The sequence below is a fragment of the Athene cunicularia genome, assembly GCF_003259725.1.
Source record: "Athene cunicularia isolate RWA chromosome 8 unlocalized genomic scaffold, athCun1 chr8_part1, whole genome shotgun sequence".
Classification (NCBI taxonomy): domain Eukaryota; kingdom Metazoa; phylum Chordata; class Aves; order Strigiformes; family Strigidae; genus Athene; species Athene cunicularia.
The window spans coordinates 16,751,525-16,764,005 of NW_020799109.1; the positions used below are offsets into that span (position 1 = coordinate 16,751,525).

The 12,481-nt window shown below is 36.0% G+C and overlaps 1 protein-coding gene across 1 annotated transcript in view; it reads left to right on the forward strand.

Annotated features, from left to right (window-relative positions):
• HS2ST1 (heparan sulfate 2-O-sulfotransferase 1) overlaps window positions 1-9,562 on the forward strand; it is a 35,656-nt gene extending 26,094 nt beyond the window's left edge. The window contains exons 5-7 of the mRNA XM_026854187.1: window positions 3,630-3,727; window positions 5,029-5,186; window positions 6,221-9,562. Coding sequence (XP_026709988.1) covers window positions 3,630-3,727; window positions 5,029-5,186; window positions 6,221-6,447 — 483 coding nt within the window. The 3' untranslated portion in view covers window positions 6,448-9,562. The remainder of the gene's footprint in view (window positions 1-3,629; window positions 3,728-5,028; window positions 5,187-6,220) is intronic.
• Window positions 9,563-12,481: the final 2,919 nt, after the last annotated feature.

Here is a 12,481-nt window from a genome sequence, read left to right on the forward strand (position 1 = left end):
CTTGGTGATGATGGTGGCTTTTTAAGTTATATTCTCCCTTTCATGTCTATACTGGACCAGAGTGTAACATTAAGTATATTCTTTGTAACCTTATAAATTCACTTTATGTTGCAATTTAATAAAAAATATTTTCAGGTAACCAGAGTTATAAGTAACAAGTTAAGCTTCTCCTAAGTAACTTCTTTACTGTGAGGGTGGTGAGACACTGGCACAGGTTGCCCAGAGAAGCTGTGGCTGCCCCCTCCCTGGCAGTGTTCAAGGCCAGGTTGGACGGGGCTTTGAGCAACCTGGGCTGGTGGAAGGTGTCCCTGCCCATGGCAGGGGGGTTGGAAATAGGTGATCTTTAAGGTCCTTTTCAACCCAAACCATTCTGTGATTCTATGATTCTTGTTGAAGACTGAGATACATTTTTTTTTTACCAAAAGCTGTAGAACTGCCGATGCTGTGGCACTGACTTTTTTTTTTTTTTTTTATAATTAGCAACCCCCCCCCTTTTTTTTTTTTTTAATGTAGATATTGCAATGGAATTGTATAAAGAATCTGCTTGAAAACTATGGGGTATGAATTGTACATTATACTTCCTCTGTCTGTCTTGGGTGGAAATAGGAGCAGTTCAGGTTAGCATATCCAACCTTGATTACTAATACAGTTTCAGAATGACAACATTATTTGGGCTCCATATTATATTTATTCCAGACAGAATTCGTACATCCATGGTTTGCAGTAAGACCTTTGTTGGAGCATGTTGCTTTAGTCTTTTCTTAAATCAGGAGGAAAAGTAGGGTATTAACTGTATGAATATAGTTCATAAAACTATAGTTATAAAATGTAATGGGGTTTTGTACTTTGCAGAGCCAAACACTTTTTAAAATTTTCAGTGGCAATATTTTCTTAAACTGATGAAATTTTTCTGTAATGTTGACAATTTTGTGTAGCACTGTGCAAATACCGAGACATTGAAAAAATAACTAAGCAGAAATCACACTGAATAAAGCTTAGCCTATAAACACCATAACAACTAATAAATGTGACTAATAATTCTATGTGATTTCACCCCCATTCAAACAGTGTTTTTTAAATCTTGGGAACAGACCAGTCCTCTTTTCAGTTGATAACTAACTGCTCCTCTGTTGTTTAGGTTTTGGCGCCATCTTCAGCTACTGCATGTCAGTTTGTCCAGACGTCCTACAGCATAGGTAGAGAAAAGCTTCAAGCAGAACAAATTGTAATTAAACTTAAAAAAATGTATCTTCATAGAACTGACTACAGAAATGGTTTGGTGATACAGTATCATAAAGGCTTCTTAAAAAAAGAGAGATAGGATCTCATCTTTTGTACCCTACTTTGTTCCTTTTCATGAGGAACATGATTTGGCCAGTGGAATTCCTTCCTTGTGAAGATCAATGAGTTGGAAGCTGACCATGCTACCAAGCCCAAGTTATTTATAAGACTTAATAGTTATTAAAAAGAGTGAAATTTAACCGTGTTGGTTTAGTTTTGAATTACAATCCAAACAGCCTTATTACATAGTCACTGGGAAACTCAGAGCCAAAATCCCTAATGTTACTGCTTGGTAGACTGCACTATAAGACCCGATTTGCTGGAAGAAGTTGAAATGCATTCCTCTTTATGTTTGTAATGCATTGCATTAATAATTTTATGGGGTTTTTTTAATTAAAGATTTTTTTTTTCATTTTGTCACTATCATACCACTTTATTTAGGTACGAGACTTAGTTGTTGCCATACAGATTTAACTTGTCCTGTAAGCATCTCTAGTTCATTTGAAGTAAAATTGATTTGCTATGCCAAGTTTTAAGGTTTCTTTCATTTAAATCAGGTAATTCTGTTTTTTCCATGGTGTTTCAAAAAAAAAAGTACACATATAGATGATGTCAGTTTTACATACATTAGTTCTAAAATTCAGTAAGCTCAAAAATTCATTGACCCAATCACAGTGTCTATAACACTGATATCTCTTCTAATCTATATTACAGTAGATTCACTAAGAGCTCTTCAAATGAAAAGTAAGGAAAGTCAAAAATGCAATCTTTCTAATGGAAGTTGATTGTTCCTTTATTAAGTGGAAAGGAATCTCAACATACTTTACACCTTCACCCCCTCCCAGTCCATACCACAGCATTTATATGGAAGAATTATTCATTCATTTTCTTTCTGTAGCCCTGTATTTCCAAAGTTATAGATAGCTTGGCTCTAAGAAGAGTCTGTAAAGACAAGAGCATATTATTATAAAATCTCTGGATGGAGTAGTCAAGGTAAGTATATATAAGAGGAAGCAGGGAAGGAGATGTGTCCTATTTCATCTTGCTTAGAAAATTACTTGCTTTTGCATATTAACTATAAAATAACCTTCACTTATAAGCAAAGAAGTCTTTCTTTTCAGAGATGCCAGTTCATATTTAGTATATACATTCATAAGTTAGGAGGCGCATTTAAACAATTTATTTCTTAGATAATGTTGATGTTATAAAGTACTCATGATAGATCAGTGTAGAATTTCTCTAGAGAACTGTGCTAGAGAAAGCATACAAATGTCTTGTTTTCCTAGTTAAACTGCACTTTAATCTGTGACATGTATGAGCCATTCTAAGCTCAGAGTGCAATGTGGACCAAGACACCACAGGTTAATCCCTGCTTTTGCCTCATATCAGTAAGTTTCTCAGGAACTTTACCTCAAAAGAGAAGCAAAGGACAATGTCCTTGTTCTAACACCAAATAATTAAGCAAATGTATTTTTACATAGTTTTTTTGAACAGAAGCTTGTAATTATACAGATGAAATAGTCCAAGAAGTTGTCTGTGTGATCACTTAATCGTCTTTGTTTTGTTTTGGTTTTTTTCTTTTTTAAATCTGTCCTATAATATCCTGTAATAGCTTATATCTTGATTAGAAAGGTCATAAATACTACTTTTATGGTGACTGGGTAAAATATTTACAAATTCTTTTCAATGCTAATAGAGTTCTTATTGTAACTTTGGTACTGCAGTTGAAACTCTGTGTTGCTACAGTTATCTATGCCTGCAGAGAAATGTTGTGTGGAATATTCTGTTATGCAGTGAACAGTTTGCTTTCACGTCTTCTGATGGCCAAAACCAAATTAGTGTCTGCAATGGCAGTTGTCATAATATTTAAAATGCATAATATTTAAAAAGCATTGTTTAATCTAAACCACAAAATGCATGGTGTTCTATAGTATAAAGATCCAGCTGTTCCAGTATCACACAGATCCTGATGTCATTTGATGCTGTATCTTTAGTGACTTCTTTTGTAAGGGAAAAATAATGATGTCAACATTTACTGACTGTTTTTGCTAGTTTTGACATATAGCCTTTATCAAGGTTATATCAAAGGTATATTAAATGTATCAGGTAAGATCAAATTGTTCATTAGCTCTAATCATAAGAGACTGTCCAAGTACTGTTTTAAGTGAGATGAATAGCTACTCCTAATAATAGTGTGAAATCAAGGCTTGAAAAAGTTACTTTTTTTTTCCTTTCACAGAATTTCTTGTGTTTTTGTCCCACTACATTTAGCAACTAACCAGGTTGAGATGTTTGATACATATACTAGATTTTAAAGCTCAGCTCAATCAATTTTGTCTTTGTTCCAGACCTTTGATGAATGTGTGGCAGCTGGAGGTTCAGACTGTGCTCCAGAGAAACTTTGGCTTCAAATTCCATTCTTCTGTGGCCACAGCTCTGAATGCTGGTAGGGAGATAAATGTAGCTTAAGTTGTTAGTCAAGTATATCAGCACTGAAATCTAAACTTAACAAATTTGAATATGTAGCACAGTTGGGGAAAGTGTGAGGGACTGGACAGCAGCAGGTACTCCAGTAATGTATTTGCTTCTGAAGATGCACTTTAGTTGAAACAGTCTTCCAGTTCTTTAAACAAGCAATATGTTTGGATACTGTATCAGCAGTGCTATGAGGGAAAACAGATATTTTCGATTTAAAAAATAATTTTTGTAGATTTGGAGTCTTTCGATTTAAAAAATAATTTTTGTAGATTTGGAGTCTTGACATTTTTTTCTTATGTCAGACTGCAATATCCATCTTTCTGAATAGAGAAATTTTGTTCAAGCTCTTAGAGCTTCTGAGTATAATAAAATAATTGATATCAGGATAAATTTATTTTCTTAAACCTTTAGCAGACATCCAGTAGTCAACGCTACTTAGTAGAAACCAAAACAAAAGCAAATAGTGTCTATCTGTCAATGCAGCATGTTTTATAACAATGGCACAAACTTAAAAAAAACTCTTTAGAAAACAAAAAGAAAAAAATAATTAAAAGGACATAGATTATTTGAAGGATTCTGAATGAAATGAAGGGCAATTATTTGTCAAAGGTACTGTTCATCCAAACATAAGCAAATTAAATGTCCCATTTGGAGCTCCTCTTTCAGTGCCTGTTGTTCAGACCTATGTAAACCTGGGCCAGGTGGAGAAGCCCAGAAAGAAAGAACTCTGAACGTATCTCTTCACCCTATAGACAGTTTTGTAACTCTAGAGAGTTACAAAAAGGAGTTAAAAATGTCCATTTTATTTTTGACTGTTGTTAAGTAGGGAAGTCCTTCCATTAAGTACAATGACTTTCTAGTTCAGAATTATGCTTGTAGTATGTAAAGGGGAAGGTGTTTTCTTACCATAACCATTTCTTGTACCTATTGTGAAAATGGAGACTGAGTGCTGACATGGAGAAAATGTAAATTCTCCAAAAATTGCATTAATAGAGACAGTAACCATATGTACACATGGTGGGTATACACATAGTGGGTATACACATATTGTAGATGAGTTATTAGTCAAAATAACTAGAGGAGTTAAACTTTTAGATAAGAACACTGGTGTGAAAAACTGGAAAGGGAAATGAAGTTAGGAATGATTATAACTTGAAATGAGTCTTGCCTTTCCTATATAAATGTCCTCTTATAAAGTAATTTCCATCTAGGGATCAAGGATTGTTGGCTGACATCAGAACTTGCTGTAATTGTTCTCTGTCATTTTAGGAATGTGGGAAGCAGATGGGCTTTGGAACAAGCCAAATACAATCTGATTAATGAATACTTCCTAGTGGGAGTTACTGAAGAGCTTGAAGACTTTATCATGTTATTGGAGGCAGCTTTGCCCCGGTTCTTCAGGGGTGCCACAGAATTGTACCGGACAGGTATTTAAACAGTCGCTTTCCATGGATTCTATGGATTTTTCATCCTTGTATCACCTTTTTTAATGTCAGTTATTTAGACCTAGATGAATTGTTTTGATTCTCTGTTGCCTCTCAGTTGGCTGATGTTCCTACAGAAGAGATAAACTCTCGAAAAGACTCTAAACATGAATTTTTGAAGGCAGTCCAGGTATCTTCCTGCTTTACACAAATTGTAAATGTTTAAGGTTGGGGTAAGGGTAGTTGTGTAGGTATACCAGGCTTAAAAAATTGTGACAAGTGTTTATCAGAACACTTTTCAAAGGTCTTGCAGGGGCTTCAGTTTTGTAAAATGACTGGAGGTGACAGATTTCCATTTTTTCAGAAGCCCTGCTGAAATTAACTGTGCTTGGTACAACCTGGTTGTCTGTGCAAAAAGGCCCAAAGGATACAGAGGCCCAAGTACATCTTCATCTTCCTGGGGTTGTAATAAGACATTTGTTATATAGCTAGTAGCTCAGTTTCTAGGAGCTGGCAATGCAACTGATGATGAAGAAAAGGTCCATCTTAGCAGGGCTTCTATCTGCAAATAGGGGGAGATAATGGTCTGATGTATAGAGCCTAGATGTGTAGTATTAACAAGTTTATTACAGAGCAACAGGGAGCACTTCTTAGGGAAAATTTTTGTCTCATGAAAGAAGTATCTTGTTCTGTAGTTTTTAAAGTTCTTAACATTTGATACCAGATTAACATCTAAATAAATAATTTTGAAAGACCAATCTTGCTCCAAGTACATTATGTGGAGTAATCTTGTTCCTTATATGTTCATTCCCTGGGTTTATTAGAGTAAGGAGGAAGAATTGAAAGAACTGATGCAAAATTCATTAACATTTAGTGAGAGAGACTGCAGTTTTCCAGCCCCACGTTATGTTAATAAATTCTGGATAATGCAGTTTATCAACATGCTGAGAGTATAAAACTCTGTAAATAAAAGACTGTAAACATTTTTTAATCACGTGAACTTTAAAGTGAAGTTACTGCTTTCGTTCTGCATTTAGGAAAGAAGTCTCATCTTAGAAAAACGACTGAGAAAAAACTTCCCACGAAAGAAACTATTGCCAAGCTTCAACAGTCTGAAATCTGGAAAATGGAGAATGAGTTCTATGAATTTGCACTGGAGCAATTTCAATTTGTCAGAGCACATGCAGTTCGGGAAAAAGATGGAGAATTGTATATTCTGGCTCAGAACTTTTTCTATGAAAAGATTTACCCTAAATCAAACTAAGAACACTATACTGTTAGATTTATGGACCTAAATCTTTGGTCACATTCTCATTTTAGTCCTCAGCCGTGGAAACTAGATTGCTTGTAGACCTTGAAGACATTTCTTTATAGATCTGAAAAAAAGTGGGCTGTGGATCACCTCCAGGGCATTGGATACTGGCTAACTATGTTGGTAACCTAGAAGCAAAGGCTTCATTTCTTTTATCTAAGTAATACTTTCAGTGGGAGTTAATATCCTTTACCCGAAGAAATCTACACTTTAATTCGGAGCAATTAATACACAGCAGTTCTAGTTGAAAATATAAACAAACAAAAAATGCTTCTGTTGATGCTCTTTTTAATTTTCAGAGCAATTTATTTTCATTTATACTTCTGTGAAGAGGAAATCATTTTTCCCAGCTTTCAACATGGAAATTTTGGTTGTAAACAATATGAGTAGTGTTAATAACTGGTTGACATCTGTGCTTTGTTTTTGTGAATCATGTCACATGATCTTAATTGGGATGGTTAATCATGTTCTGCTGAGAAATACTGCTGCTGCTGGAATTGCCCATATTTATATATGTGGTTTTATTAAAAAATTACAACTGATCATTAGTGTTAAAACATCATTTCCACGTTAATATTGTAAAAAGTTAAAGAATCAGAGCAGTGGGGTTTTTTTGTTTGTTTTTTTATCCCCCCCACCACTGACTAATGTTGGGAATACTGCAGAGGAAGTTGGTATTGTCCGCAATTCTAGTTGATTCTTACACAGTGGTACAAAAATCGTAAATTCAGTATTAAGTTTCTCCATGGATTCTTTGTAATAATTGTAAGCTGAGGTATTGGTGAATCCATATTATGACTCCATTAGTGAGCTGTGGTATGGTTAGGGTTTTCCTACTACTTCGATACTTTTATCTGTAGAATATTTTTACTAAGGTGCTTTATAACGTGTTTTAAAGCATTGCATTTACAAAAGGAGTAAAATGCTGTAAATACTGCTTATTTTATGTATTTGGACCAAAAGGTTTAAAGTAACTAGTTTAAAGTGGGGTTTTTGCACCAATTCTGTTATGTGTGAAGTGAAAAACATCACATCTACTTCCTGGTTGAGTTAACTGTTGGACATTGCTGAAATGCACTTCAGTGACCTCTCTGACTTCAATAACAGAATGTTGTCCAGGGATTCTCTTTACAGAAATGTAGTCTTCATCCTTTTATTATGGTAAGAGGACAAGAAGAAAAACGTCATGTGTAGTCTGGTTGAGAAAGATGCAGTGAATTTGATTGACATAATTGTATTTATGTAACTGCCTTATGTGAGTATTGTAAATTTGTGAGTTGCTATTATTAACAATGTGAAACACCTGGTAGATGAAGTAAATTGAAATTTGAGAACAGATGTTTGGGGCCACTGCATTATAGCAAATGGCAGTGGCGAACTACAAGAATTTGTTTCCTATTGAATTTTCTAAAGATCTGAGTATTTACACATCTTACACCTGCCTTTTCTTAAAGTGCTTTTCACAGGGTTTGATGGGGGAACGCACTGAGGAGATAGAGTAAGGAATGGTGGTAAAGGTTTAAATTCCTAAGGGATAATGCTGAAGGTTTAGTTTAAGATTACCAAGTGGAGTTTCTTTAACCAGCTGCTTCTTATAATGAAAACAAAGGAAATGGAAAATGGTCTGTGAACTGGATATCTGCAGCCAAAAGCAACAGCCCAGTTACAAAGAGGATAATGAGAGACTATCAAGTACATCTTTCATTTTCTTTGTTTTCTTGGATTTTTCCCTGTGAATTTTAAAAATAGGTCTCTCTTTGCTCTTCCCAAATAATCAGGGAAGTTCCTTCTGATAGCTTACCATTTATATAACATGAACCATGCATAAGTTTTCCTGTTCTAGTTCTTGTCCACTGACATCATTAATAATGCCAACACGGGATGTGTTAGTTCACCCACGAAGACATGTTTCCTAGCTAAAGAAAGGAAATGAGAAGTCATACACAAGAAGTAGCTAATGGAGATATAAAAAAATTCCATAACAAAGCAGTAGCTTTCCTGAAATAAAATGGATATTTATAATCCAGGAAAGATTATCCTCTCAGTGATAGTTTTATGTTAGATTTTATTTTGACTATGTTGTTCTCCTTCAGAATAATTTGGATCAGTTTACTTTCTTGAGTCTCCTTCAGAAGAGCACCTCTAAGAGAGCAGAAGAATCTACTGAGTGAAAACATAAAATATTCATCTAAGTAATGAAATAGGTATGTAGACAAATGCTTCTGTCTTGACAAGAAAACAATAGGCAAAACTTCTATTGATTTCAGTAGGGTCTACAGAAACCTCCTCTATTCTGTAAGCAATTTTAAAAGTTGTGTTTCTGTAAGCAATTTTAAAAGTTTTGTTTCTTTTTTTTCCTTCCAGGATTTAGAATTTCTTAATTATGAGTCTTCAGTAACAAAAATCATAGAACAATGCAATTTTTGTTTCACTTTTAAAAAAGCAATATATTTTTCATAGCTCATATAAGAAAACAGATTTTATTTAATCAGATATCACTTCCTGTTATGTGCTGTAAACTGACAGGGCTGAGACCAAGCAGAATTTTAGGAATATTTTTTAAAAATGCTAGCTACAGTTAGAGAGGTATTAATTCCATATATACTCTGAAAATGTTGTCTGTGGAACACAGAAGGAATCAAGACTGTCTACTTTTATATCTAGTGCAACTGTTAAGTCAACTGTGAACTTTTTAGAATCCTTTGAATGCAGAACTATCAAACTTGGATTTCCTAAAAGACAGTTTAGGAAAAGGAGCTTTACAGATTTTTAATAACCTGCTCTATGCATACTCTATTTGAAAATGGAAACAATCCAAGCTGTTGGTATTAAAAATATTTTACAGTATATAAACAGAATTTATCTTGTGTATTTTCCCTTAATGACTTACAGTAAAAAGCAGCAATACATGGATTTTTGTTGTTGCAGATTGTATGATCCGTAAACTTACTATGCAGCCTCCTGAACACAGATCTTTTAACTGAAGTTACTGTAGTCTCTGCACAGGAGTGAGATTGACATTTTGCAGTGCTAAGTTCACTTGAAAGGTGCTGAAATGCATATATATATATATGTGTGTGTGTATATATATATATATATATGTATATATGTATATATATACACACATATATAGTTGAGAGTAGGTTTTGTTACACTGTTCTGTACTCTTTGTACAAAATTAACACCCAGACTTTGTGCAAAACTGTGTAGCCCTATTGAAACTCTCGAAGCCAGCATAATGGCTACCGCTGTGCTGGTAACTACATAGCCATAGCCACAGCATGCCTGGAGCACTTGTGATGCACTGGGCAGTGTTGACAGGAGAGCAACAGTGGTTTTAGCTCCTTCCCACATTAATTCTGCAGCCATGCAACAAAAATTTCACTCTTTATTTGGTGAGTGCATCTGTAACCAGACAAAAAGCTAGGGTGCTTAATGTCCTGTGTGCACATTCCCACTTGCTCTGGGTTGATTTCCAAGCAGTCTCTCTGTTAATGGTACGCTGATCATGGCTTCATTTTCAAACAGGCATGAAAATTTATAGCTATAAAATATGGGAGAGAGCCCATCCTGGTCTTCTGAAATGCCTTTTCTAGGTACCTAGGTTTTGTGAAGATACGTAGCTATTTTTACTTTCCAGGAATAAACATTTTCTTATTTATGGTCTCAAAGAAGTTCTATTTTATATCAGGGAAAATTCAGTTATTTTCGTTATAATTCTGTTAAAATTTTTCATTAAGCTCACCTGGCATTGCTAAACATGTATATGACAGAAAGGGGTACAGATGACTGTCTGAACTGTGCTGTTCAAGCAGTCACTGGAAAAGACTGATTCAAGTGCACTGCCAATTCAGCTCTTCAAAATTAGAGCATATTTTATGACTACTAGAGATTAAATTTAGGGAAACTATAAGGCTGCTTAGTTGCATGGATGCTTCCTTTACTGTAAGCCTATGCAACTATGTAACCTTTGCAGTAGTATTTATAGAAAGAGCCCTCTTCCTGAGACTTTTCTGGAGCATAATTATAAATGTTCATACACTCGTACTGTCTGATATTTACATCAGCAACTTTCTGTAGCTTCTGTAAAAAGAGACAGGTTTGTGAGCATTTCTAAAGCAGTACTGAATGTAATTTTGAGAAACATGGATTGTGCTTCATGACTTTTTTCTTTTTAAACACACACAGCTAAATAGTGCCTTTTTTCCTCACAATCCATGTTGAAGATGCTAGCTCCCACTCACTCTCCGTAAACTGATTCGTTTGTGCAATACTATTCCAACTTGAAACCATTTTGTCACAGCTGTTTGAGAAATAATCTCCATTTTCCGTACTATGCTGCCAGCTTTCTGTTGTTGAAGTGTTTCAGTTGATTACCTAATGCAAATGCTATAAAATAAAACACCCAGTGGGAAAGGGAAGGAAAAGAAGTCTGGTGTCCTGTCTTAATATTTGCATGTCATATTCACATTAAATGCTTTTTTTCTAGAACATATTGTTATGCAGTATTGTGAAATTCATTTGCAGCTATTGTGATTTTTGGAGGGGAGGGGTAAGCTGTAGTGTAGCTCGTCTGTAGTAATTTCATATAGCTATAACCAAATATATTTACAGGCCTTTAGAATTTGCATTGGGCTTTCTGGCCAGAAATGTAATAAATTTGCAGAGGATACACACTGCGCTGAAAGTGTCAATGAAAATTTCTTAATACTAAAACTGAGATTTGTAAGAATAGAAAACTGGCATTAGAACAATGCATTGATACATACGCACTTCCCTGCCTGAGGGAAGAAATGACCTGACCAATTACTGTGGTACTGGAAGATGCTCAGTTACTGTACTGATGAGTATGGTATAAGAACTTGAGTAGAATAGAAATGTCATTTGCATTTGTAAGCAAGCACTTAAGAAAATATAGTGAGCTTGGGTGCGCTACTCCATTCAGGATTTCTGACACGTACTGTAACCATTTCCCTATAAACATTCTGTACTGGGTCTGGCTGAACTGGAATTGGTTTTCCCCTACAGCAGCCCTCACGGTGCTGTGTTTTATGTCGGGAGCTGGCAGGGTGTTGATAGCACCCTGGTGTTGTGGCTACTGCTGAGCAGTGCTTACACAGCACCAAGGCTCTTTCTGATATTTCCCCCAGTGGAACGGGGTGGGCAAGATCTTGGGAGGGGACACAGCCAGGACAGCTGACCCAAACCGACCAAAGGGATATTCCATACCATATGACGTTTGCTCAGTATAAAGCTGGGAGGAAGGAGGAAGGGGGTGGGGTCACCCTTGGTCCTCCGAAGCAACCACTACGTGTATTGGAGCCCTGCTTCCTGAGAAGGCCCGACATCGCCTGTCCATGGGAAGTAGAGACTAAATCTGTTTGCTTTTGCTTCCGCGCGCGGACTTTTGCTTTGCCTTGCTTATATTAAAACTGCTTTTGTTTCACCCACAAGGGTTAGTTTATCTTCTTTCCCCTCTTTACCCTATTGAGAAAACAAGGGGAAAAAGGGGGGGGAAGTGATAGAGCGACTTGGTGGATACCTGGCATTTAGCCAGTCAAACCATCACAGTCTATTCTGGCGCCCAACGTGGGGCAAACAACGGCAGTTTTACATTAAATGTGCTGTAGCTATAGTAGTTATTAAGCAGCAAGCTCTTGTGCTGGTCACGGGCTTGTTTATTGCGCTGCTTATCTTTATTTTGTTAAGCTCGGGAACATGCTGCAAGGAATCGGGAACATCATGAGTGGCTTTATTTTGCAGGCTCCCGAGGTACTCAGTCATCCTTACGTTAGTTTTTTGATACTCTTTATTAATGCTGTTCGCCTATTGTGGGTGGTGTGGAACTCAGTATGCTTTTGGTGCAAGAGAACACAAATTTTGAGTGAATCGGTGCCAAAATGTGCTCTGAGGCGGCCTGTGCCTGGGTGGCAGGGGGAGTGGAATGAATTGGGCAGATTCCTAGGACGGTTATCACCTCCTGTAG